The sequence below is a fragment of the Zalophus californianus genome, chromosome 6 (genome assembly GCF_009762305.2).
Source record: "Zalophus californianus isolate mZalCal1 chromosome 6, mZalCal1.pri.v2, whole genome shotgun sequence".
NCBI lineage: Eukaryota > Metazoa > Chordata > Mammalia > Carnivora > Otariidae > Zalophus > Zalophus californianus.
In genome coordinates this window covers 44,454,249-44,476,713 of record NC_045600.1, presented here as the reverse complement: position 1 = coordinate 44,476,713, position 22,465 = coordinate 44,454,249, and the positions used below count along the sequence as shown (strand labels likewise).

Here is a 22,465-nt window from a genome sequence, read left to right as displayed (position 1 = left end):
TCTAGTCGCCCTTGCCTGTGAGAAGCCGTCTGACTCAAGGCCTTTCTGGGCTTGAAGCAATTTTGAGGTAGGTGAATAGGAGCTGACCAGACGTTCTCCTGACATGAAGATGCAAAATCAAGTTGGCTGTTCCAGGTTCTCTTCCCCAGCTTCTTTTATGTAGAGCCTTGATTCCTCAAGTTCAGAAAGCTGATTTTCCCAAAGACCGGTCCAGTTATCTGGTATACACCAGATAACTGATGTATACCAAACTCAATGGGAAATTCTCTGAGCCCAGGTGTCAATTTTCAAGCAGCAATTTCATTTCATAGGCTACAGATGAGGAGATTCTAACTCAGGTTAGGTGACGGGGTGATTGGTCCAAGGTCGCGTAGGTCATTGCAGAACTAAGGCTTGAATCCAGGTCTTTCGACTTCAATGGCCTTGTGCTTTCTGCTAGAGCACCGGCCTTCCTGGGGGGAAGCTAGCATGCAAGGGTGACAAGAGGTTACAAAGAGCAGAGTGCGCAGCTGGGGGAAAGAGGACGGACACAGGGGAGGGCCGTGGGAAAAGCTGGCAGAGGACAGCAGGACCCATGTGACTGAAGGTCAGGAGCCAGAGTCCAGTTCCGGGGCATTCCATGGGATGGAGGAGATGGCAAGAGATCATCAGGGCCCTGTTCAGAACTAAAATATGAACAAAAGAGAAACTGTCTGAGGAACACAGCAGAAGCCCGATTAGGAAATGTGGGCACACGAGGGCGCACTGGGTGGGCCCACCACCCCAAGTATTAATTTCCAGCTGAGTTTCAGAGCACTCTGCTCCAGCTCTGCGCAAAGAAACCATCTGGGACCAGAACAGAGACCGCCGGTAGGTGGAGCCAAGCGGCTACCAGTCGCCGGGCTGACAGGGAGAGCAAGGGCAGTGGGCGGGGCAGGTCACTGCAATGTCAACACCAGCCTTTGGGGCTTCAGAATAGATAGTCTCTGTCTTGACTGCTCTAAAATGTGCTGTTGATTCTGCTTGACCTCTGAAAGGCTTCCCAAAAGATGGCTGGAGAGAGGGTGACCATATAATTTACCTCCCAAACCCGGAAACTTGTGAAAATAAAAGAGAGAGCTGTTAATACCTATGCCAGTACAACAGTCCTAAGCCAGGACTAACCCAGGCCGACCCAGACGTGCGGTCACCCCAGCTGGAGACCAAGCACTCAGGACTCAGGCATGCCCGGGCACACCTGGCAGAGGGTGAGATAATCTTACCAGGACTGGTGACAGGGAGAGGCCAGAGAACTCCTGGGAAGTAATTCATCCTAAAGGAACAGAAAGGCCAAGGACACCAATTGGGCTCCATGACATTAAGACAGGGCCAGAGGGGAGGGATGGTTCCCAGGTCAGCCCATTGTTGGCCACACCCAACATCTTGTGACCGTGGCTTTTAAAAAAGCCAGTGAAGGGGCGCCTGGGTGGCTCAGTCGTTCAGCACCTGCCTTCCTTCGGCTCGGGTCATGATCCCAGGGTCCTGGGATCGAGCCCCAAGTCGGCTCTCTGCTCCTCGGAAGCCTGCTTCTCCCTCTGCCACTCCCTCTGCTTGTGTTCCCTCTCTCACTGTGTCTCTCTCTGCCAAATAAATAAAATCTTAAAAAAAAAAAGCCAGTGAAATTAAAAAGAGCTGTTTCATTAAAATTGCCATAGAACATGAAGTTTCAAGGGTTAGTGAAATCCTGCGTCAGCAATTTCAGCGGCAGCGACAGAGAAGGTGCGGTTGGCGCGATAGTCGGGTGGGATGGTAGTGATTAGTCACAGCCCCTTGGGTGGGTGCCAGCACGGCAGTTGCTCCAGGCTTGGGCAGTGACCAGACACATTACCCTAGCAAGCGAGAGGGGGAGAGCCAAAGACAGTGGGTGCTTTACTCTTATATCTCAGAGCATATGGAAGGTCATCCGTGAGGACTCACTGAACTATCATGAGGAATAGGGAGGGGCTGCATTAATATTAATATTTCTCCCACCACAACATAAGGAGCTCATTGATGTTGTCTAAATTTGAGAACCTTCTTAATTTGGAGCCACTCAGTTCATATTGGCAGTTTCATAGTCTAACATAGGCTCATACCCTCGAAATATATATGTTGCAGTGATTCATACATTTCTAAAATAATACAGAAAAATATGTTACCAAGTAATTAACACATAATACAGAAAAGTTTTCCAAAAATTCCTAAAAATTATGAACTTTTGCTACCTCTTAAAGAATGGCCTCTACTGATTCTCTCTGTCATCCAACTGATCAGTGTTAACCTTTCAACGATTTGAAATTAGATACTGCTTGGAAATAAAATGACTCACTCACCCCATGGCTAAAATGAAAAAGACAGGCAATACCAAATGTTGGCAAAGATGTCAAGCTAGAATTCTGACACAGCGCCAGTGAGAGTGTGAATAGGTATAACCTCTTTGGAAAACTGTTTGGCACTATAGACTAAGAATGAACAAATGTACTTCCACTCCTTGTATATGCCCAACAGCAAGGTATACATATGTTTACCAAAAGACATGGACAAGAATGTTTATGACAGCATTTCTCATAATAGCCCAGCACTGGCAACTCACCAATATCTGCCAACAGTGGATTGGAAAAATAAATTGTAGTGTATTCATACAGTGGAATACTACCATGAGAATGAACAGGTACAACCACACACAACAGCATGAATGAATCTCACAAACATCAAGTTGAACCAAAAAAGCCAGACATAAAATATTCCATTTGTATACAATTTACAAGCAAGTGAAATTAATCAATACTGTCACAAGTCCAAAGGAGCTGGTAAGGTTCCATCTCTTGATCTGGGTGCTTTTTTGAGCTTATCATTTGTCACTATTCGTTAAACTAGTCAGTAAGTTCAGACATATTTAAGAGGAGGAGTATTATGTGCTACCTTATGCTGGAGCATGGCAAAGTCACATTGCAGAAGAGCATGTGAGATGAGGGAAACTGTGATATCCATTCCAATTATAAAACACAAGAGCATTTTAAATTTTAAATAATATTTTAAATAGATTTTATAATCTACTCCAACTATCCAGTGCAAATTAGAACTCAGCATCATTCTGGGGTAAAACAGAAGGCTAAGGAAGGTAAAGAAGAAAGTAAGAGCACCATCAACCAAAGCACACAAAACAAGAAAGGACGCTCCTGTCGCGTCATGAGCCTTCCCTGGAGCAATAACTGTGACCAAAAAAATAAGGTACATTTATGGGTCAGTCTCAACCGTCTGCTCAACAAGAACACATGAAATGAAAAAGGGGCAGCTCTCCAAAGGGAAAAGCAATGGGAAAACAACATATGCCTACTGCCATGTTGTATACTGTACTGACGGTCATCATCACAGGAGAAATTCTTAAACTTGGCATATCAAGAATGAGGAAGTATGTTCTCTCAAGTGGCATTCAACTCTAAGGTTCCATTGTTCTCTCCCCTAACACACGTGTCAAATCCATTAGTGTTAACATTAAAATAGTTTAAAATACGGATCTAGTCGTAAAAGATACATCCAAGGGCAACTACTGATAGCAATCATATTTCATTTCTCTTTGAGCATCTCTCAAAATACTCATCTGTCTATGAACATGTGTTAACACTTTTCCCTCTGGCAGTTTGAATAAATCTTCCACATTGTTTTGACCACATACATTTCTGTTAACAGCCATGAAGTCACACACACCAAAAAATTAACTGAGGACTACAGCTGTGGCAGGCTGAACCTAACCCCCCACTCCTCCTTTCAGGGGAGAATCTTGGGGATTCGAGAGAAACCAGGTTACTATGATGCCATTTAACCAGACAGCTCAGCCAAAGACCTTGTCGGTTTATGTGGGACCCTCCATAACAAAGGGACCACGCCAAGCAGAGAACATCTTTTTGCATAATAAGGCAGGGACTCTTATTTTGCAAGAAGCGGGCTTAAAATCCTGTTGTTAGAAGAAACATACACTTTTCTCAAAGACTATATACCAGGAGTTGGGCAAACATTTTCTGTAACGGTCCAGGCAGTAAATATCTTACATTTTCTGTAACGGGCCAGGCAGTAAATATCTTAGGCTCGGCAGGCCATACAGCCCCTGTTGTAGGGACTCAGCTCTGCTGTGCAAACGCGACCGCAGACAATACTTACACAACTGAATGTAGCTGTACTTTACAAAAACAGGCCTGTGGGAATGGGTCCATTGGCCAGTTTGCCAACCCTGGGACTAGACAAAAACAAGCAAACAAAAAACTACATCACAGAAGTGAGATGTGTTTGTCTTTAGGCAAAGACAAAGCCTAGATGCAGCCCTGCGGATGGAGAGAACAAACAAAAGTTGAAATGCTCCCAGGTGACCCCCAGCCCCCCACCCCCTTCCTACCATGGGACTAGAGCTCATCCTCCCCACTCTGCAGAATCAGCAAGGGCCAGAACAGGTTGATTCTGTGTTCACATCCAGCTGAGGCCAGAGGAGGCAGAAATTATACAACACTCAATGGGGCTGGGACTTCATCCATTCTGAGGAGGAAGGTATGTTCTGAGGAAATGGAAGAGACCCCTGATGCTGAAGATTAAAGAGATCTGTGCAGACAACATAGGGAGAAGGGGAAAGAAGGTGAGACTCAGAGAATGAGAGAGTATTGAATATCCACCAGAGAGGACCTACCCAGAGCCCAGGCCCCAATCTTTCTTTGGACCCTTTCTTGAATCCTTTAGAAAAGAAGCTCTTAAGCCACATGTCCCTGCTTTATTTCCTACCACTCTCTGCCTCATTCAGTTTCTCCCAAACTGGCCCCCTTGCTGTTTCTGGAACATACCTAACACATTCCTACCTCAGGGCCTTTGCACCTCCTGCCTTTTTAGACAGACTGAAAACTCTTCCTCCAAATACTCAAATGGTTCACTCTCTTTTCATTTGGATGTCTCAAATGACATCTCCTCAAAGATGTCTTCCTTGACTTTTCTATCTGGAATAGCATCTTCATCAGTCTCTACTTATTTTAATTTTTTTCACAGCACATATCACTACCTAACTCTTTTCACCTATAGCATGTGAGCCCCATAAAGACAGAGATATTGGTTAATTCATTCCAGTTCACTCCCAGCATCTTGAATAGTACCTAGAACAAAAGTGGTGCTCAATAAATATTTTCTGAATGAATGTATCAATCAATCAAGTCCAACAGGTCTATGATGGCTAAGTTTATGTATCAGCTTGGCTGGGCTATTGCACCCAGATATTTGGTCAAACATTGTTTTGGATGTTTCTATGAAGGTGCTTTGGGATGAAATTAATATTTAAATTGGTGGACTCTGAGTGAAGCAGACTGCCCTCTATAATGTGGGTGGGCCCCATTCAATCAGTTGAAGGTTTGAATAGAACAGAAGGCAAGAGGGCATTCCACAGCAATCTGCCTTTGGACTTCATCTGCAAAATCTGCTAGTCCTGGTTCTAAAGCAGACTGCCTTTCAACTTCAACTGCAACTCCTTCCTGAGTCTCCAGTCCCTTAGACGCCCCGTCAGACTTTGTGGACTTGCCAAACTTTCACAATTGGGAGAGCCACTCCCTTAAAATAAATGTCTTTATGTCTATATCCTCTTGGTTCTGTTTCTCTGGAGAACCCTGGTTAATACAGACTCCAAGTCAAACTACGCTATCTTCTTTACTAAAGAATTCCTCCTATTAGTTCTATGCCCACTGGTTTTCACAACCTGAGTCAGGGAGCTGAAATTTCCATATATTCTGCAGACGTGCAGGTAATATTGCTCCCGATGACTTCCTTCTCCATGGTCAGCTAAATGGGGACGGGAGAATGGGGGAGAGGATAATCAAACACAATTTTTCAAGATTATAGCCAATGATGTAAAAACACTAGCACTTAAAATCCTTCCTTTCATACAATACCACTGCATTCATAGTTAGTGAACAGGAATGTGAATCTACAACCTAACCTTGTCTAGATACTAGAATGGTAAAGAACCTAAAATACCAAACATACAAGTTATGTTTATATTTTGGATTTTTAGTCGTGTCCATCGTATTTATATGACTAGATATGACCATTGGTATAAAGTCTATGGGGTATGGAGTGTTTTCCTAAGATGCTCCAGGACAGTGCTCCCCCCATGTCCTTAAAATTTTAAAAATTTAAGAAACAAAATTCCCTACCCTGGTACCACTCGGAATCCTGTCATGAGAAAGTAAGGCTTTCCAGCGTCCCCAAAGTGTTGGGGCTACGCTCAGACGCTTTCTCCGCTCCCACTTCCCGCCCTCTCCCCGCTCCCCACTGGCGGGAGGAGGGCGCCCTCCCAGCCAATCAACGTTCAGTAGGGCCCTCCACCCGCGCGTCTTTCAAAGGCCCCTAGAAACCAATGGGCGGTTAAAGGCCGAGCCGGGGCACTCGGGGGCGAAGGAAGAAACAGGGAGAGGGCCTGATTGGTTCCTAGAAGACGCCGCGCCCCACCTCACAGAGGGATGGACCAATGAGCTGAGCGAAGGGGCAGGCTCGGCGCGGGGCGGTGGCTGAGACGCCGGTGCTGCTGGAGAGAGGCGGCGGCAGGTCCCGACGCTGGGCGGCCAGCGATGAAGCCGGTGAGTCGGGCGGAGGCTTGGACGAGCGATGCCACAGGGACGGAAGCGGCCCCGAGGCCAGTTCTTAGGCCTGGGGACAGCCCAGGCGTGGTCGCGGCCTGACTCGCACTGTAACCGTCCTGGGTCGGGGAGGTGGCGCTTCCCTGTACCGGGGAGAGCGATGACTGAGGAGGAACAGGGTCGGTGGCGGACTTGGGGACGACGGACATTGGCTGTGCACCTGTTGTACACAGATTGGGAACTGCCGCCTGCGGAGGCTCCTAAGCCTCACGACAGCCCTGCAAGAGAGGGCTGAATCCGGTTTTACGGAAGAAACTGAGACGTGGAGAGCTAAGATGTCTCAGTGTTATCAGTCTGCCTAATAAGCAGCCCCAGAGGATGCCCGGGGATGCCCCGCGCACCCCTGGTGAGCGGTCCTCGCCGCAGATGGGGAAAACTTCACGAAAGACCTCGGCCCACCCCCGTTTGTGGGCGCGTCACCATCCCCCGGGGCCAACTGGCACTGCATCCCTTTCTGGGGTTCAGAATCCCTGGACCTGGGGGAGCAGAAACGTCCAACTCTGTTAGGATTTGTTAACCTGGCTGGGAGAGCCTGAATGAAGGAGGCACAGTCACTCTGAAAATCTTGAGTCGTCAAAACTGCTTTAAAGAGAAAGGAAAAACAGACGCAAGGAGCTGAGGCCCCACCTGACTCAATCATCTACCACCAGGGTTGACAACCTATTGAATATTAAAGGACCTTCATTTGAGTTGATAATAATAGCACAAAGAGATCCAAAGCAACTCACATCCATAGCCTAAATGGCTGTGTAGTGTGATCTTGTAGTAAGGAATAAATCCATTATAGAATACAGCTTCAGAACTGGAAAGAACATTAGCTGGTTACACTTGCCAATCGCCATGTTTCCATGTGGAGGAGCATCAGCTGTCCTTCACTTCTGGCCTCTTTCTCCACTTGTTTCCGGAAGGGACAGAGCGAGAGGTCTGATCCCCCAGTTTGGGAGGAGCTGGACAAAACAGCTGAGCCCTTTCTTCCCTTCTCTCTGAACTGGGTTGTCCATTGCTCCCATCACCGGGTGGATAAGTCCAATTCTGGAGTGAAGAATTGGCAGGCCCACTTGACCACAGCTTTAAAGCCACATCCTCCCTTTGACACTCAGTAATAAAACCAACATATTGATCTCCATTTGCCTCTCCACTGTTTTATCTCTCAGGTGGTTCCAACTTGGAAATAAGAAGAAAGGTGTGTTTTTTATTGGTCCTATAAAACTAATGTGTCTCGTGTAGAAATCATGCCTACAGGATTGAGTTCCAACTCCTTAGATCATTACACAAAGTCCATCTTGATCTCTCTAGTCCAGTGATTCACAAAGTTGAGGGTATGTTATTCTACCTGTCCACCCCCCATCAACCAAACTACTAGGCCCGTATTGGGGTTATTTCTTGAGAAATGGGGTAGTTAAAACTACTTATCTGGCTTCATCGCCTCTGCTCTGATGTCACAGTTCCTGAAAACAAGACCTTTCTCCTTTTGCTTTTATTGCCTTAACTTCTTCCTCATCTGCCAAAAACCTCCGCTCATCCTTCAAAACCCAGCTAATATATCCCCTCTGAAGTTTTCTCCAGCTCTGTAAGCAGTCACTCCCTTCTCTGGGACTGCAACTAAAATGCATAGTTTAGGGGCACCTGGGTGGCTCAACTGGTTAAGCATCTGCCTTGGGCTTAGGTCATAATCCCAGGGACCTTGCCCAGCGGGGAATCTGCTTCTCCTTCTCCCTCTGCCTGCCATTCCCCCTGCTTGTGCTCTCTCTATCTCTCCATCAAATAAAAAAATAAAATCTTTAAAGATAAAAGTGCATGGTTTATGCTTCCATTTTAGCACTTACAACTTTCTTTTATAATCTATGCACATATCTCTCCAACTATACTGAAGCTATTTATTTTATGGATCTTTGCATCTCCAGAGCTTGGCAAATGAATGTGTTTAAGAAATGTTTGTGAATTAATGAATAGATCTCCTCACTTTATAGTTGTAGAAAACTGAAACCCAGAATAAACCAAAGTTGCTTCTCCGAAATTATACAGTAAGTGGCAGAAACAAAACCAGAATCCTGGTTTGTTCCCAATCTAACTCTCTTTCCACTACAGAGCACTGCAATTGTTAATAGGATGGTAAAATCAGTAATTTATTACTGATATCCCTGATCATTCTGATATTCCAGATTGAATAAATTGCAAATATGTATTCAGTGTGTGTTTAAGCAAGGATCAACTTATATGTACATATTCTTCTTTACAGTTATTTAACATAACTGATTTCTTTTGAAGCCTAGTTCATTGCAAACAAATGAGTTTGACTCATCAGATGAAGAGCCTATTGAAGATGAACAGACTCCAATTCAGATTTCATGGTATGTTAACACTTCTGATCAATGATGAGCTAAATTATTTGATGTGTACGTCATAATCCATGTAGATAATGTAGTCCACATATTGAAAATATTTAGTGATTCTCTTCTGCTGATTGTGTTATTCTAATCTTTAAGGGATCCTCTAACTCCATGATTTATTTACTATCTATGATAGAATAAGGCTTTTCTTTTGGGTGGGGAATGGGCAGAGGAGAAAGTCGTTCTTTATGCATTCGGAAAACCACAGTAGAAACAAGTAAGTAAGGAGCTGAGATAGGATCAGAATATCTCCTACTTAGTACCAAAACCTACTTATTCTTTTATGACAAAAGAATAATATACCAAACATAGGATGAGATATTTGTTTATCACTTAGTCAAATCCTAGAACTACTTGCCACAATAATGCATCTATTAGCAGACCCTGCTTAAGATAAAAGTCATGTTACCATAGATACAAGAGCAAAAACAAATGTTTCTATATAGAATCAACTTCCAAATCTGGGCAGTGACTTATTGTTGCACTAGAATCTCTACAACAATCAGTGCTTTCTCTCACCCCTGTAAATGTAATAATCTCTCTATTTGAGAAAACATTTCCAATTATAGGAAGTGAAAAAGAGTATGTTATCCCTAAAGTTCCTTTTGTTCTGCCATCAAATAGCAATTATCTTTCATTTCCCCTTATACCCCCTTTAAAACTCAAAAACTCATCTAATTTTCCAAGTCACATGGTATTTATACAATGCCCTCTGTTTTCCTCTAAACTCATCTTCTGTCTTAAAGACCGGGTTAGCCTTTACCTGCTTTGTTCCTGAGTACTGCAATTGGGAATATGATTCTTTGAAATTATTTTATTTTAACCAAAATCCATTACAACAAAGAATGACCTGCAGTTTTTATCATATGAAATTATATCTGTTTAAGGAAGTCCTATAAAGAAATCTTAAAATAGTAATGTAGACTGAATGCTGGGGATGAAATCATCAGAAGGTCATTTTCTAGCTACTTCCCCAAGATTACTAATACAAAATATCTCCGATAACATACCACAGGGTAACTTAAGTATGCTTTATACTAGCCATAGGCAATCTAGGCATTATTATTTTTAAAGTAAGTTTAAATTAACTCACCACTTTTAAAAATTAAATTGTGACAGGGGTTCCTGGGTTAAGCATCCTACCCTTGATTTCAGCTCAGGTCATGATCTCAGGGTTGTTAAGATCAAGCCCTGTGAGCCCGAGTCCTGTGAGCCTGAGCCCTGTGAGCCCTGCACTGGGCTCCACACTCAACAGGAATCTGCCTGTCCCTCGCCCTCCCCGCTCTTGCCTGTGCTTTTTCTTCCTCTCTCTCAAATAAGTAAATCTTAAAAAAAAAAAAAAAGAATTAAATTGTGACAAAGCAAATGATAAGTCCCTGTTTTAAAATTTCCAGTCTTTCTGGGCCTTTTTGTGAATAACGTTTTGATATTTGCATATGCATTTTTGTTTTGTGACTATGGTAAAACTTTAAAACACTCTTGTTCAGTGCCAAGCACACATGTCTTAAATTGAATTTCCATTTATAACTTTTTAAAAACTGAACTAAACTTAAAGTTTTATTCTTTTCAGGCTACCCCTGTCACGAGTGAATTGTTCTCAGTTTCTTGGTTTATGTGCTCTTCCAGGTAGGTAACACTGCAGGTGGCTTCGTATTGATATTCTCAAGATAATCTGTTTATCGGCTAATACATCACTGTACTGAACAAGAAGAGAATTTCATAGATCGTCAGCCTAGGGAACTTACTTTTGGAAGCCCTCATGTGGGCTCTAGCGAAAAGAACAGAGATCACTCTTCAACCCTTCCAGACCCATTCACAGTTCTGCATTTCTGATTTACCTATCTTAATAAGACTTCAACACTGGGGTACAAGGTGAGGCTGAGGGCAACAGGCAGGTACTTGTTACAGAAAGGACACAGAATAAAGACTCTTTGGATTAGGAGTTCCTTCAGCTGGGCTCTATGAGTCCCTGCAATTATATTCCTAAGAATAAACTAAATTGAAATCCACACTCAAAATGAAATGAAATTGAAACATAAAAATGATCATATAAGTATGACCTTGTAAAGTAGCTTTGTATGTGTTTAAATATATTTGTTATATGTGACCAAAAACTGACTTTTTCACTTGCTTTATTACTGCTTATAGGTTGTAAATTTAAAAATATTAGAAGAAATATCCAAAAAGATACAGGTAGGTATAACATGAAACCACCATATTAATAGTTTTTTCTTAATAACACTGAAAATCTCTTTGTCAAAAAGAACAAACGTTAGTCTCTGCTCATATACCAAATAAATGTGTGTTATTTCATAGTTTCAAACTGTAGACTTATTCTAATACACGAAGAGGTATTTGCAAAGGGCACAGAGAACTAACTCCTCATTTACTAAACATAGAATTGCTTTTCACTGATCATTGTAGTTGCACATATTGCATTTGAGTTTAAATTGTATAAGTTGGAGGGAAGAAAGTATGTAAGTAGAAAACTGCCATTTCACTGCCCAGATCTTTGAACATACTGTCCTTTACAGACTTGATTGTGATAGTAGAAATTAAGCCTGAGCTGAGAACCCAGAGGTAATAGTGAAATTGTCCATGTTGGATAGAAAATTTAGAGAGCATCTAAGTGGGAAAGATGCAGTAGGGTCTGATCTTCACAGGCTCAAGGATGTTTATAACACTGTAGCCTCAAGTCTAATAACCCCATAAATATCCTAATAACCCACCCCACTTTGGAATTTACATATTGCATGGTACTAAAAAACTTGGATTTTCAAAATTTATCCTGGTTGGCCTGGAATATCTCAAGGCTAGTAGTCCTACCAATGTCCTTATAATACACCAAAATAAATATAAATAAATACACACACACCCTCACACACACACACACACACACACACACACACACATCTTGAGTCTGACCAGTATAAATTTTTGAAATCTTGAAATTTTTTCCTGGTTGTTTTGGAATATCAATTTATTAATTTGCTTTCTCTAATTTATTCTTTACCTACCAAAAAAGACTTACAGAGGCTAATTAATTGACTCGCATTATTTGTAAAGATTCTCTGATTTAGAGGTACATGCCATGGTAGGAAGTTTTCATATGGAGAACATTTAGGTCATAAGCAAACTATAATGAAAATCACTGGTTCAAGAACCAATCTTACACATTTTGTAAAGCCCTATTCATTTAGTATCTTCTATAAAAGGGGTTTCTAGTACTTTACCAAACCTTTTGTTTTCCAGTGAGATCTTAAATGGAATCCAATGTATAAAAGATAACAATCTGATGGGAGAGACCTAGAATCTCCCTGCATCAGCCCCTGTGGTTCCCTCCTCAGAGTCCTTTCTAGTAAAGTTTGAAAACCACTATATAATAGAAAGTAGCCATTGTGTGCAAGAGGCAGAGAGAAAATTACCTACTCTTAAAAATGGTTAAGTATGCGGACTTCAGTTTTAATCCTTTTAGAAGTACAAAAAAATAATAGTATTATCTAAAGCAGCACTGTCCAACAGAAATATGACGGGAGCCACAAATAGAAGCTACGTGTTTAATTTTACATTTTCTAGCTGCCATACTAAAAAAGTAAAAACAGATGAAATTAACTTGATATATCTTATTTAACCTAACATAGCCTAACTGATATCATTTCAATGGTTTTAAGCATAAAACAAATTATTAATGAGATGCAGGTTTTTGTACTTAATCTTTGAGATCAGATATGTATTTTACACTTACAATACATCTCAATTTGGACTAGCCACATTTCAAGTACAAATCTGGAGGTTCGTGATAAAAGGTGCTTAGTTAAATGTCCCTCGATTTAGGAGGCAGGGAGAGAGAGGAGGCTGAGATCAACCAGAATTAGTTACTCATTTTGAATGTAAGACTCTATAGTGAATATTGCCATAAGGATGTTCCAGTGTATAGAATGGCCAATAGTACTATTGCTTGGTTCATATTCATTATAGTGAAATTAGCTAAGTCACCTAATTCTAACACAGTTAACGTTTTATTTCCTAGAGACCTAGTCCATAAAATTAAATGCATGATGGCAAGACACAGTACAAATATAAAGGAGAACGTGAGCACCATGGGCATGCAGGAGATTTTATATAGAGTGCTTAGGGTAAAACAAAACAGCAGAGGGAGGAAAGTAGCAAACATGGATTCTGTGAGAAGAAAATGAGAAAAAAAATGCTATCGTTTCTTCACAAGAGTTTATTTTGAAATATTAGATGTTTTAAAATTTATTTCTAAAGCCTTATTGAAAAAAGATTTTTTTTCAAGAATAGCAATATAGTTGACTCATCTTGAAATTCAGTTAAAAGCATTTTGAATTATTAAGTCATTAATCATAATAATATTATAAATATTATATAATTATAATATGGTAATATTATAATCATTCTAGTATAATGCTATTATCGTATTATAGTGTTATTATATAATTATTATTATATTATAGTATAATTTTATTATTTAGGTGATTAATTTTAATCACCTTTTGGTTCAGGTGTTTCTAATTCCTATTTTGTGCTTAGTGACTTCATTTTTACCCTACTTTGAAGAGAGATCAATATTGTTTTAGCTTACCGGTAAGTATTTCAAATGTATAGATTATCATGTGTTATTTACTTAGTTTGGCTTAAGAAATTTAACACCACATCCTCTGTCTTGACTGAATTTAAATTTGTAATATTTTGTACATGTGTATCTGTATCTTGGTTTATTGACAGAAGAACTAAAGAGCTATGGTATACAAGACATATTTGTTTTCTGCACCAGAGGGGAACTGTCAAAATACAGAGTCCCAAACCTTTTGGACCTCTACCATCGGTATGCAATCATCACTCATCATCATCCAATCCCAGACGGAGGGACTCCTGACATAGCCAGCTGCTGCGAAATAATGGAGGAGCTTGCGGTCTGCCTTAAAAATAACCGAAAAACCTTAATACAGTACGTTTTTATTTTCTCCATAAATGACTTGAGAAATGCCCCAGTCAGAATGATTTTTCTAATTATTGCATCCTTATTCACTTATTACCTACCTTCTAGTTTGATGCAAGGATTAAAAGGAGATGAGGCATGAATAGTACTAGCACAATGTCTGCTACAGGGCAAGCACTCAGATATCTGCCATTATTACTTTTGAAGAGCAAGGACAATAAATGAGTAGATTTGGAAATTTTTTAGAACAGGTTTACAGGCTTGTTATTCTTTCCTTTTGCCTTAGACCTTGACTTATAATTTTGGGACCCTCTTCCTCCCAAAAAAGGTGGGGCATCATCTTTATGATACCCTTACTCATTGGTCAGGCTTTCAGTTGCTTAGTTGCTTCTAACAGCAAAAAAAAGTCAGTTGGAGGGGCGCCTGGGTGGCTCAGTTGGTTAAGCATCTGCCTTCAGCTCATGTCATGATCCCGGAGCCCTGGGATCGAGCCCCAAGTCAGGCTTCCCACTCAGCAGGGAATCTACTTCTCCCTCTCCCTCTGATCTTCCCCTCCACTCATGCTCTCTCTCTCTCAAATGAATAAATAAAAAATCTTTTTTAAAAAGTCAGTTTTTAAAATATTAGCAAAGAAATCATTCATAAGCAATGAGCATTCTTAAAAATATGACTGGAAAATTATATTTGATGATATGAATTTGCCACCAGAATGAAAGAGGGACTCTCATTGTTTGTCAATGGCTACGCACAAGCTGCTGGTATGGAAATTTAAAACGAAATAAAATGAGCTAAGGGGGGAAAAAAAGAGGAGAGAGGAGAAAAGTAGCTTGGAGAAAGGAAGAAGGGAGTGACAGTCAGCAGTAGGCAGTAGCAATACGAAGATGAGAAGTGGTGCTGGGAGTAATGCAGCAGATGCTCTGCCGGAAGGGAGACGCATGGCAGAGGAGAGCCGGCCACAGGGAGCAAACTAGTCCTTCTCTGTGCTTCTCGTACGTTCTGTATCCTAATAAATTGCTTAATCCTTTCTGGAACAAGATAGAGTATCAAATAGCTTGATACCTCCAAAGCCCCAAAGTCATTGATTTGAACTAGAAAGTGTGCAGACAATACCAAATAAGCAGGTAGGCTCAGGGCACCCAGAGAAAGGGCAAGCCCAGCCAGCTTCTCTCCTTAGACCTAGAGCTGGGGGGCCTCGTGCCGACCTTTCCCATTCTGAAGGCAAACCAAGTAGTGCACAGGGCTTTGGGGACACACACTCTTCGTGGCTGAACTAAAGTCTAATGAACAGAGAACTAGAAACAATCCTACATTCTACAGTTTCCAGCCTTTCTCTAGAGAAAAGCATAATCTGTAATTGTAAGCAACTACTAATTGTTTTACTAATTATAAAAGCAAACTTTTAGAATAAGTTGCCTATACTAAGTAATTTTCTAACAAGTCTAAGGTAAAATAGCATTAGATAATTTCATGTGGCTCATGAAAAATATTTTCCAATTTTGGGACCCACTTTTCAAATCAGTTCTGAGATTTTTTTTTTAAATACATCTTTGAAAAAACAGCCTCTACTGAAAAGTTTCCAGAGATCAAACTAGCTCAGATTAGTGAAATTTAACGAATTCTACTTGAGCAGGTGTCTAGCACACCAAATGCTGTCTGGTGTTTGAACAGAATACAAACAAGATGGAAAGATGGTTGCATATGTTGAATGCTTCTGGCTCCCATAAAATAAAGCATCTGATGACTGGAAATTTTCATCGTCCTAGAGCTTTCAAAGGTGTCCTACAGTGACTAATTTTCTATCCATTCTGCCATCTTTGAGCGCTCCCATTGCTAGACGGCTCTAGAGTTTATCCCTCAGAAACTGGGTCTGGTAAAATTTTTTCCACCATTTTGTTGTTTGCTAGCACTGTCCTGTTGATTCTCCCTGTGCATTTTTGTTCCTTTATAAAATCAGCAGACACTGCTTGCCTACTGTACTATGCTGTTCCCTAGGGCTGTTATAACAAAGTACTACAAAGTGGGTAGTTTGGACAACAGAAACTTGCTCTCCCCCAGTTCTGAAGCTAGGAGTCCAAAATCAATGTGTCAACAGGACCATATTCCCTCTGAGAATCTGGTAGAATCCTTCCTTGCCTCTTCCTAGCTTCTGGTGGTGGCCGTCACTCCTTGGCGTTCCTTGGCTCACAGCTCCATCATTCCAATCTCTGCCTCCATCGTCACATGATTCTCTCAGTGTTGCTGTGTCTTCTTGGGGTATTTCCTCTTATAAGGACACCAGTCAGGGCGCCTGGGTGGCTCAGTCAGTTAAGCGTCTGCCTTCAGCTCAAGTCATGATCCCGGGGTTCTGGGATCGAGCCCCTCATTGGGTTCCCTGCTCAACAGGGAGCCTGCTTCTCCCTCTGCCTCTCTCCACTGCTCATGCTCTCTCAATCTCTCTCAAACTAATAAATAAAAAATCTTAAAAACAAAAAAAAAGGATACCAGTCATACTGGATTAGAGCCCACCCCTGTAACCTCATCTTAACTTGATTACATCTGCAAAGATCCTATTTCTAGATAAGGTCACATTCATAGTACCAGGATTAGGACTTCAGCACACCTTTATGAGGATACAATTCAACCCCTAACACCCACTGTGTACCAAACACTATAAATACAGAACATGCACTGCGAGGCCCGCTCCCCACCCTCAAGGAGTCCAGGCTAACAGCGCGAGCATGCAAGTGCAGTAAGACCCTGTGGCTCACATCCTCTCCCAACTTCACCTGCAGTACCCCATGCTCATTCATGTTCCAGAGAAGTCGTCAGCACCCCATCAGGTTCAATAAACCCTCTAAGAAAGTTAGGAAGTGTGTAATGCATTTTTTTAAAGCATCCTTGAAAGTAATTAGAATGAATGGTTTTGTTGCTTTGAGGTTTAATCATGATTTTTTTCTGGAAAACCCAGTTATGCAGAACTGCTGATTTCTTCACAAGGCTAGACTCTAGCAGCTAACATTCATTTACTTCTTACTCTGTGCCAAGCTCTTTACAAATGTTAGTTACCTCATTCAGTACTAACTATGATGCAGGTACTGTGGCTGTCACTATTTTTTAGGTGAAAGAAAGGGCTGAGGCCCAGAGAGGTGAAATCGCTTGCTTAGGTTCAAACATGCCATAATGACAGCCTTACCATTCAGCCCCAGACAGTGGGGCTCTAGAACCCAGGCTCTAAACCTCTGTAACACACCACCTCTGTACTCTTTTTAGATAAATGAAGAGTCATATGGACTTGTTCCATAACCAAGGTTTTGTTTAGACAGAGGAAAATAAACCGGCAGTTGGTCAAAATAGTCTGATTTCTATTTAGTAACATGTTCCATTTCTCAGATGTGGATCCTGGTGTTTAAAATGTCGATAAAAAGGCCCCGTCTACATTGACCGTTAGAGGTGTTCAGAATGCCTCCCAACAAATAAATAAGCACCCTTTGCTCTTGATTAATTTAAAAATACTTATTAACCTCTGTGTGCCAGGCACTGTGCTAGTAAGGCACTATTAGATTTAGAAAGAGAAGGCAGAAAGAGCAAGTCTTTAGTTCTAATTGGTGGGATGGAAGGAAAATGTACAATATTCAAAACTGTGCTTCCCTTTCAGCTGTTATGGAGGACTTGGGAGATCTTGTCTTGGTAAGAAATGTGTTTTCATTATTCTGTCTTTTTTTTATCCTCAAAGTAGGCAAAAGTATCCTGTTTCTGGGCCATATGCTCACTTTGTATTAAAATGAGACAAAACACAATATAAATCTGCTAAGACCTAAAGAATTATTTAAGGCCCCTAATTTGGTATTCTCTAGAAAGCTAGAGTGTGAATGGGAGGTATTTTCAACACTGTTTTGAAGGATTCTGCAAAACATAATCTACAAGTCTTAGCACCTGCATTCTTGTGTTTTGTTTTGTTTTCTAATGTTTTCCCTATGCAGGTGTTATGATACTGACAGTAAATTCTAAATAATATCCACCATAAGTATGAAAACCAAAGTTAATTACTTCATGCAATTACACTGAAGAAATGTGTTAGGAAAAAAGATAGTTAACAAAATGGCATACTAGAGTAATAGTTATTCCTTTTAATGTTGGACGGTATCAAAATTAAAAATGTTTATGCTTCTAAGGACGTTATCAAAATGGAAAGACATCTCAGAATGGGAAAAAATATTTACAAAGCATATATATGATAAGGGACTGACCTAGGATATACAAAGAACTCTTACAACTCAATAATAAAAAGACAACTCAATTAAAAAATGGGCAAAGGATCTGAATAGATATTTCTCCAAACAAAAACATACAGATGACCATCAAGGACGTGAAAAGATGCCTAACATCATTAGTCATCACAGCAATGCAAATCAAAACCACAATGAGATACCACTCAATATCCATTAGGATGCCTATTATCCAAAAGGTGGGGAAAAAATGTGTTGGGATGTGGAGAAACTGGAACTTTCATACACGGCGGGAGAGAACGTGAAATGGTGCAGCTGCTTTGGACAACAGTCTGGCATTACTTCCTCAGTTAAGCCTAGAGTCACCATGGGCCCCAGCAATTCCACTGCTGGGTATATGCCCAAAACAAATGAAATCATGTCTACATAAAAACTTGTACACGAACATTTATAGCAGCATTATTCACAACAGCCAAAAATGGAACCAACCTAAATGCCCATCAACTGACAGTGAATGTATAAACAAAATGTACATCCATACAATGGAATATTATTCATCCATAAAAAGAATGAAACAGTGACATGCCACCATAGGTATGCATCTTCCAACACATTATGCTAAGAAGCCAGTCACAAAAGCCCACATATGATTGCATTTATATAAAATATCTAGATTAGGCAAATCCATAGAAAGTAGATTAGTGGTTGCTTAGGGCAGGGGTGACGGGGGCAGGGGGATGATGACAAGAGGGGACAGGGCTTCTTTTTGAGGAGATGAAAATGTTTTAAAATGGACCACGGTGATGGCTGCGCCTATCTGTGAATACACTAAAATCCACTGAATTGTGCACTTTAAATGAATGAATCATATGGTATATTAAATAGTACTCAATAAAGAATGAAGCCAGTTTAGACTTCAATTTGACCACAGTCATTTAAAATCATAATTTAACTGTCAAAAACACATACTGAAAGTCTTTTAATTCATTTTGCACAATGACACTAAACTCCATCTTCTGCACCAGCGGAAGTCTAATTAAATATGCAGTGCTCTACCCTATCATTAATTATTTAATAATATACTATTTTCCTAACGTGTTCCGTTAGTAGCCGCCTGTCTCCTCCTCTACCTGTCTGACACAGTTTCACCACAGCAAGCCATCGACAGCCTGAGAGACCTGCGAGGGTCTGGAGCAATACAGACAATCAAGGTAAGGAGGCTGCCCACTCCCGTGAGCTCGCGGGTTAGGGGCAGTTACAGACACGTGGAATCCGTCATCAAGAGGGCAATGAAAACCCAAAGCATTCTGTTATTCATATATCACCTGCTCAAAATTTATGTTTAAATATAACTCAATGTTATATTTAATGTCTGAAAAAAGTGAGAGCAGGAACACAAGCAGGGGGAGTGAGAGAGGGAGAAGCAGGATGTCTGAAAAAGTTCAGTGTTTCAAACAAAATAATGAAACATCTGAACTTTCCAGTTTACTCTTGCAGGATCTACTACTGTTCAGTTTTTGCCCATCCAGTTCTCAGAATGAATCCTCTCATTTAGAAAAATTTTCCGAATTTTCCAAATGAGAGGATTCCTATAAATTTGGTAGTTTCTTGGCCAGAAAGATCTAGTGATGATCCTATCATATCACCAAAACAGTTAACAAAGACAGATGAATGACTGTAACACAAAAAACCCGCAAAGCAATGCTAATTATCCTTTGCCATGGATAACTAAGGTGAAAACTTCACCATTTACTTTCCCCTTAACACTTAAAAACCTCTGCAGTAGCAGAGGATATTATTATGTATTAATGTTCCTGAAAGATTCTGCAGATTTCACTTTATTTCTAGATTTGTAAAGCCAATTTGCCTTCCTTTCCCAAGTACCCGGTCTCAGCATTAGGACTAAATCAGAGGATCAGGCACAAGAGTCCTGGCCTTCAGCAGCTTCCTGTGCTTGAGTCCATCTTCCCAGGGTCAGGGGTCTACCCAAGGGCCATGACTGTGAATTATTACAGTAACTGACAAATTCACCAAGCAGTCTGATTCTCAGGACTTAAATCAGGTCATTCAAAACAATCCATACAGGATCCACCTCACTGTACAGGTTCTGAAAACAGAGAATTCCCCTTCTTATCTCTTAAAACCAAATGATTCTTCAAATTCAAGATGTTTTCAGGCCTCTCTCTGAAACAAAACCAAATGGTCAAACATATCCGAGTGTGAGTGTTTTACATCTTTAATCCAGGAGAGAATTAAGCCCATGTTATATGGACTGTCAGTTGATCACCTCAGCACTCTGTAGCAGACGGGCTTTCCCATCCCTGTGCTGACAGCCAGTAGTATGCAATTTCAACTTCCCAATGATAAAAAATGAGATTATTGGCAGAATAAGAAAATCCTCTGGGAAACTATTAAAACTCCAAATAAATTTTTTAAAGCTTTATTTCACTTATCTGTTAAGATTAGTGATTTTTTATAAGTTTTTGTTTTGTTTTGTTTTGTTTTGTTTTTTGACAAAGAGAGAGACAGTGAGAGCAGGAACACAAGCAGGGGGAGTGGGAGAGGGAGAAGCAGGCTTCCCGCCAAGCAAGGAGCCTGATGCAGGCAGGGCTCGATCCCAGGACCCTGGGATCATGACCTGAGCCGAAGGCAGATGCTTACGACTGAGCCACCCAGGCGCCCTGATTTTTTTTTTTTTAATATTGACTACTGTGAACATTGTTCCAAATGGATTATGTCATCACAAGAAGCAGAAATCTAGGGCTTCCATAAACTAAGAAATAGATTTTCTTGACTATACCATGGTTAATTGCTATAGAATGTACCCTCTCCTCCCTACCTAACCCCCAGAGGAAAATACATTAGCAAAAAAGAATGCCTTCATGTATTATTTTTAATTTTAATTTGCTCCAGTAAATGCGAGTAAAGGGAGAAAGGATTTTACAGATTTATAAAACATTCAGGTGTATTGCATGCTACCTTCTGATTTTTAAAGCAATAGTTTTTTCACACTATATGCAGCTTTCCTGAAAGGTCTTCTCATAATGCAAACACTTCCTTACCCAAAAGGATGTAGAACTGTTCTTAGCAATTATTTTTTGATTCCTGATTCCTACTAGTATTGTGACTACTCTGCTAACTAATTTTCTACAATATTATTTCAATATCTCTTTACTTTTTTCAGCAATATAATTATCTTCATGAGTTTCGGGACAAACTAGCTGCACATCTATCATCAAGAGATTCATTATCAAGATCTGTATCTAGATAAAAAAGAATTTCAAATAACATATATATGACCATGTCTGAAATTTAAGAGCTATTAACATAATTTGTATTGAAATGAAACTTACTAGTGTTACCAACCTGAATGTAAATGTGTATGTGCAGATATTACTAAAGCTTTTATTGACAAATCTCAGTTGTGTCTCTCATCTCTTACAGAAGATCGAAAAATTGCCATACGATTTTCCTTTTTAGAAATGCACTGACTTCTCTGGAATATTTTACCTGAAGTAATGCTGAAACAAACATATGGAAAAATATTTGCCTATTTTTATTATTTACCACACGTTTACCTCATTTTACTATTTGTAACTACGGGTAGAATATGACATAGTAATAAGTATAAAAATTGGTTTGAGTACCCAAGCTAAAATCAAGTAACTCATCCTCTATTCCTCCCACATTTTCTCCCATGGTTTTTTCTACTTCATAGACATACAGAAGTGTGAGAGATCCTAGGATTCGTCTGGTCACCTCCCACCCAATACTGGATCATCCCCAACAGGTGTTTGGCCAGCATTTGCTGGAACATTTTCAGATAAGAGGAATTCCCTGGGTCAGACAGCTGCTGTTTATAGAGCATTCATTTTTTTTTTACCCTAGGGACTGCATGGAATGAATTTAATCCCTCTTTCACATTCATGTGAGAAAGCACTTATCCACAGATTAACAGTTTCCAATTCTCTCACTCCTTCACCTAACCCTTTGCTACTAAATATGTCTTTTTGTCTTTAACTGTGATGTTGAGCAGTTGGCACTGTGGACAAGGAGGTTTCACAGGCGTCAGTAGCCTCAATGCTACATACAGTAAGTAGTCCCTTGGCTGCTGGCAATCACAAATGTGAACCACGGGTCATAGGTACTTCCACACAAGACAAAGTAAATTTCACCGCATCAAAACTTTGTTTCTGAATCACCATGTAATTGCCAAAAGTTCCCTTTTGTTTCACACTCTTCTTGCTGCTG

The 22,465-nt window shown here is 40.6% G+C and overlaps 1 protein-coding gene across 2 annotated transcripts; it reads left to right on the top strand.

The window, feature by feature from the left end:
* The first annotated feature begins 6,420 nt into the window (after nucleotides 1-6,420).
* On the top strand, nucleotides 6,421-21,653 carry CDKN3 (cyclin dependent kinase inhibitor 3). Of its 2 annotated transcripts, XM_027571106.2 has the most exons (8): nucleotides 6,424-6,599; nucleotides 8,928-9,010; nucleotides 10,620-10,675; nucleotides 11,198-11,242; nucleotides 13,796-14,018; nucleotides 17,644-17,675; nucleotides 19,322-19,425; nucleotides 21,399-21,652. In XM_027571106.2, exons 1-8 carry the CDS (start codon nucleotides 6,591-6,593, stop codon nucleotides 21,483-21,485), a joined length of 639 nt encoding a protein of 212 aa, XP_027426907.1. In that variant the 5' UTR covers nucleotides 6,424-6,590; the 3' UTR covers nucleotides 21,486-21,652. The 2 variants fall into 2 exon arrangements, with proteins under 2 accessions (XP_027426908.1, XP_027426907.1); XM_027571107.2 differs by lacking the exon at nucleotides 11,198-11,242 and having other exon boundaries at nucleotides 6,421-6,599; nucleotides 21,399-21,653.
* The last annotated feature ends 812 nt before the right edge of the window (nucleotides 21,654-22,465 follow it).

Excerpts from the sequence above, each read along its gene's own strand:
- CDKN3 (XM_027571106.2), top strand. Across the intron at positions 10,676-11,197 it reads TGGTTTATGTGCTCTTCCAG|GTTGTAAATTTAAAAATATT; the intron begins GTAGGTAACACT and ends TACTGCTTATAG. Across the intron at positions 19,426-21,398 it reads GAGCAATACAGACAATCAAG|CAATATAATTATCTTCATGA; the intron begins GTAAGGAGGCTG and ends TACTTTTTTCAG.